Source organism: Spermophilus citellus (assembly GCF_964194105.1).
Source record: "Spermophilus citellus genome assembly, chromosome: 8".
Classification (NCBI taxonomy): domain Eukaryota; kingdom Metazoa; phylum Chordata; class Mammalia; order Rodentia; family Sciuridae; genus Spermophilus; species Spermophilus citellus.
In genome coordinates, this window is record NC_138189.1 from 125,515,611 (window position 1) to 125,519,477 (window position 3,867).

At 38.5% G+C, this 3,867-nt stretch overlaps 1 protein-coding gene across 2 annotated transcripts; it reads right to left on the reverse strand.

The window, feature by feature from the left end:
- Window positions 1–2,500: 2,500 nt before the first annotated feature.
- NPY2R (neuropeptide Y receptor Y2) lies at window positions 2,501–3,649 on the reverse strand (the record flags this gene model as incomplete). Of its 2 annotated transcripts, XM_081304518.1 has the most annotated exons (2): window positions 2,501–3,246; window positions 3,559–3,649. In XM_081304518.1, 2 exons carry the CDS (start codon window positions 3,647–3,649, stop codon window positions 2,501–2,503), a joined length of 837 nt encoding a protein of 278 aa, XP_081160644.1. The 2 variants fall into 2 exon arrangements, with proteins under 2 accessions (XP_081160644.1, XP_081160643.1); XM_081304517.1 differs by having other exon boundaries at window positions 2,501–3,649.
- Between the last annotated feature and the right edge of the window lie 218 nt (window positions 3,650–3,867).

Below are 3,867 nucleotides of genomic sequence, written 5' to 3' on the forward strand. Positions count from 1 at the left end.
TTAATTGGATATGTGAGATGAAGGCACAGACGAGTCAAGAGTGACCACAAAGTTCAAAGCTTTGGGAACTGGTGTGTAGCAGTCAAGATTGGGACAGGGTGAAGGTGAGATGGGTCCCCTAAAATGTCAGGTCCTTTTGACATAGGTTGGGTTTGATCTGCTGGTGAGACCCATGCACACATTTCATTACTCAGTAGAGACACAGGTTGGAAATGCAAAAGAAACATCTTGTCTGAAAACAAAGATTCAAGCATTCTCAGAACATAGATTACAATTGCAGTCACAGGAGTGGATCCATTGACCCAGGTTCAAGTACAGATAGCAGGACAGCTAGACTCAAATTCCATACAAGTTCTTTAATTTCCCAAATTCCTTTTATTTCAACATTAAAATCACTACATAAAAGATATTTTATTAATGAATTGACATAGTTAATTGAATCAGACATATGTTAATCAATTCATTAACTGAATTCTAACAGTTTACTCATCAAAGCATATAAATTTCTTTCAGTGTAAGAACTCTCCAAGGGAAATAAAATCCTTAACTACAATCTTCTATTAACATCTTAAGCAATGTACCAGCTATGTAAAAGACAAAAAGCTTCTCCTTAGATAGTTTTGCTAAGTCCAACAGAAAAATGAGTTATTCAATTATATGATATAATACAGATATACATTATTTTTGTTAATTTTTTTGAGAGAGTGAGAGAGGAGAGAGAGTGAGAGAGAGAGAGAGAGAGAATTTTTAATATTTATTTTTTAGTTCTCGGCGGACACAACATCTTTGTTGGTATGTGGTGCTGAGGATCTAACCCGGGCCGCACGCATGCCAGGCGAGCGCGCTACCGCTTGAGCCACATCCCCAGCCCTTTGTTAATTTCTTAATCTTTGATCTAGTCTTACTTTTACTGACTTAATTCTTTTTTAGTATTCCAAAAGTACAGTTAATTTCAGGACCAATCTTTTATTTCTAGCATAGAAGGAATTTAATAAGATTTGTAGTATAAATTTTAAGTATATCCATAAAATGAAGCTCTTCAGCTCATAAAATTACAACTGAATACTCACGTTGAATTTGTCTGAAATGTAAGGAATATGCTCACAAATTCCATCATATTTACAAAAATATAACTACAATGAAACTTCTTTAACAGCATCCAGAGAAATGCGACTATTTTTACAATCTGTCTTCTTTTTCATGAACATAGAATGTTTTAATTATCTTTGGTTAGGTACTATTAAAATAAAAAATATATTAATAAAATCATTAAGGAAAACTACTATAGGATCTATGTTCCGTTATTTATTGGTACATTTTATTATGTATATATTCATATAGACAATAAATATATAGTTACTTTGAGGAAAAAATAAAAGAAATTGGTGGAAACAAAACATTTGCAAGGTGTAATGAATCAAGTGCTTTTAGTTTTTCTTACCAGATGAGTCAATTTTATCGAAGTTATATATTTTTTAATCCTGAATGGGTCCATGGAAGATGAATTCCAAAGAAAATAATACTTCAGTGTTCTGTAAACATGTATGTGCCTGTGCAAAAGTTGCTTACAAATAGTCATATGTTGCAAAATGTTGTAAAAATTATATTCTAATCTGATTTAATTTTAGTGCAAATTTGTTCCAACACAGGAATCATCACAGAGATCATACAGATTCCGAAAGTTATAACAATTAGCAATAATTAAGAGAATTAAGTTATTTACTGATTATGTAATAGTATCTATACAAAAGCAGGAAAAAACTTGATATGAGAAATTCAATAATGGTTCATATTTTTTTATAATTCTGAGAATATCAGCCTTTGACTCTGAGTTGAAAAATAATTCACAAAATGTGCATTTGCTTGTATGAGCAATTGCTCACTGAGTACTAATAATTTTCCTTAACATATTAATTGTCTAGCAAATTTCAGTTTATCCCCTTGAAACGATCTTGAAGTCATTCAGTTAGCAAAATTTTCCTATAGCATTCTCTTCTGGATTTCACATATGAGAAGGACAATAAAACCAAACACCATAAAGGAGCATCTATGCTCCCTAGAGAAATTCGTGTTCAGAAACTTTTCATCAGATGAGGAGGAAGCAGGGAGGACACAGAACAGAACCCCCAGTACTTGTCCTGATGTGACTTGAAAGTTCACTTATTTTACTCCCACCTTTTAGCAATGCTGATAATGTCAATTTCTTGTTCACTTTGCCTTCTATCTGGGAGATGAGTCAAAAGCATTTCTCCCTGTTTTGACTCTATTCAATCTACCGTCTGAGCAGCGGTAATGAAACCATCTTGTTGTTCCTACCTTTGAATACGAATAAATTCACCAAGGCTCTCCCTATCAGTTTTTCAGGAATTATGCTGCTAATACTTCCATTAAGATGCTTTTCTGTCCTTAAAATGGGAGACTAGGACATACCTGTGAGCCTTCCTTAATCAGGTTGATAGCTCTGGTCAGAATTCATCCCTAAGTTTTCACACCTGTTTCCTTAGACATTGGTAGCCTCAGATAAAGAGTCACTGGGGCCATTGTGCTTTTTGACTTCCAGGTTCTTTTTAGATTTGAGTGTCACAGACACCTCCGAGTGAATGGCATCCAACCTCTGCTCACAGCGGAAGGCTGAGAGGAAAGCCTTCCTGTAGTTGCTGTTCATCCAGCCATAGAGAAGAGGGTTGGCAAAGGTGGAGCACATGGCGATGATGTGGAAGACCGTGAAGATGAGTTTGTACTCCTTCAGGTCCAGCACATGGTGGTCGATGTCAACAGCAAGTTGGAAGGCGTGGAGGGGCAGCCAGCTGACAGCAAACACCACCACCACACACACGAGCATCTTGGTGGTTTTCTGCCTTCGCTGGTGGTAGTGGTCATTTGCAGCTCCAGGGCTGACATGGTTCTTGAGTTTACTCCAAATACGAGTATAGGAAAAAGATATGATACCCAGAGGCAAAACATACAGAATCAACAAAGTGGAAAGACTATAGATAGTGCCATACATGCTCTTCTCCTCACCAGGCCATTTCTCAGTACAGGCCACAATCTCAAAGTCTGGAATAATTTCAATCAGTGAGTACTCCCGGAAGATGGCCAGGGGACTTGCCAGGAGGGCACTGATGCCCCAAGCCAAGCCAATAATCAGGAAGCTGATTCGCTTGGAGATCTTGCTCTCTAGGTGGTAAACGATGCACCGATGTCGGTCAAGGGCAATTACAGTCAAGGTGATGGTGGACACCTGAACTGCCAGGCCCTGGGCATATGGCACCAGGTGGCACAGGACAGGACCCATTTTCCACTCCCCCATTAAGGTATAGGTAAGAGTGAATGGTAGGCACAAGGTGTTCACCAGAAGATCCGCCACTGCCAGGTTGGCAATAAAAAAATTGGTTACTGTACGCATGCTCTTGAATTTGATCACCACGTGGATCACCAAAGAGTTGCCAACTACCCCAAGCAAGATGATAGAGCAATAGGCCAGTATGAGGACAACACGTACCTCAACCAGCTTGGTGCTGTCTATGAGCTCTGGCTCAGGGTCAGGGGCCAGCTCACCCCTCGGAGTGGTGTGCCCTGCCCCATACTGCTCCACCTTGGTTTCTTCCACTGTCTGGTTCTCATCAGACTCGGCACCCGCTGGTCCCATTTTTAGCACTGTTGCACTTGGCCTGCAACTAGATCTACAATTAAGGGTGAAAAAGAAAAACAGAACAAATATGAAACATGGAAATTGCAAAGGTATTGTAAAATATATCCCAAAGGGACTGTTTCAATTTGGCTGAGGCTCAATATATCCGTCCTTCTTATTTCTAAAATAGCATCTAGTATAGCATCTTGATAAAGCAGGTCCTTTATTAAGTCTAT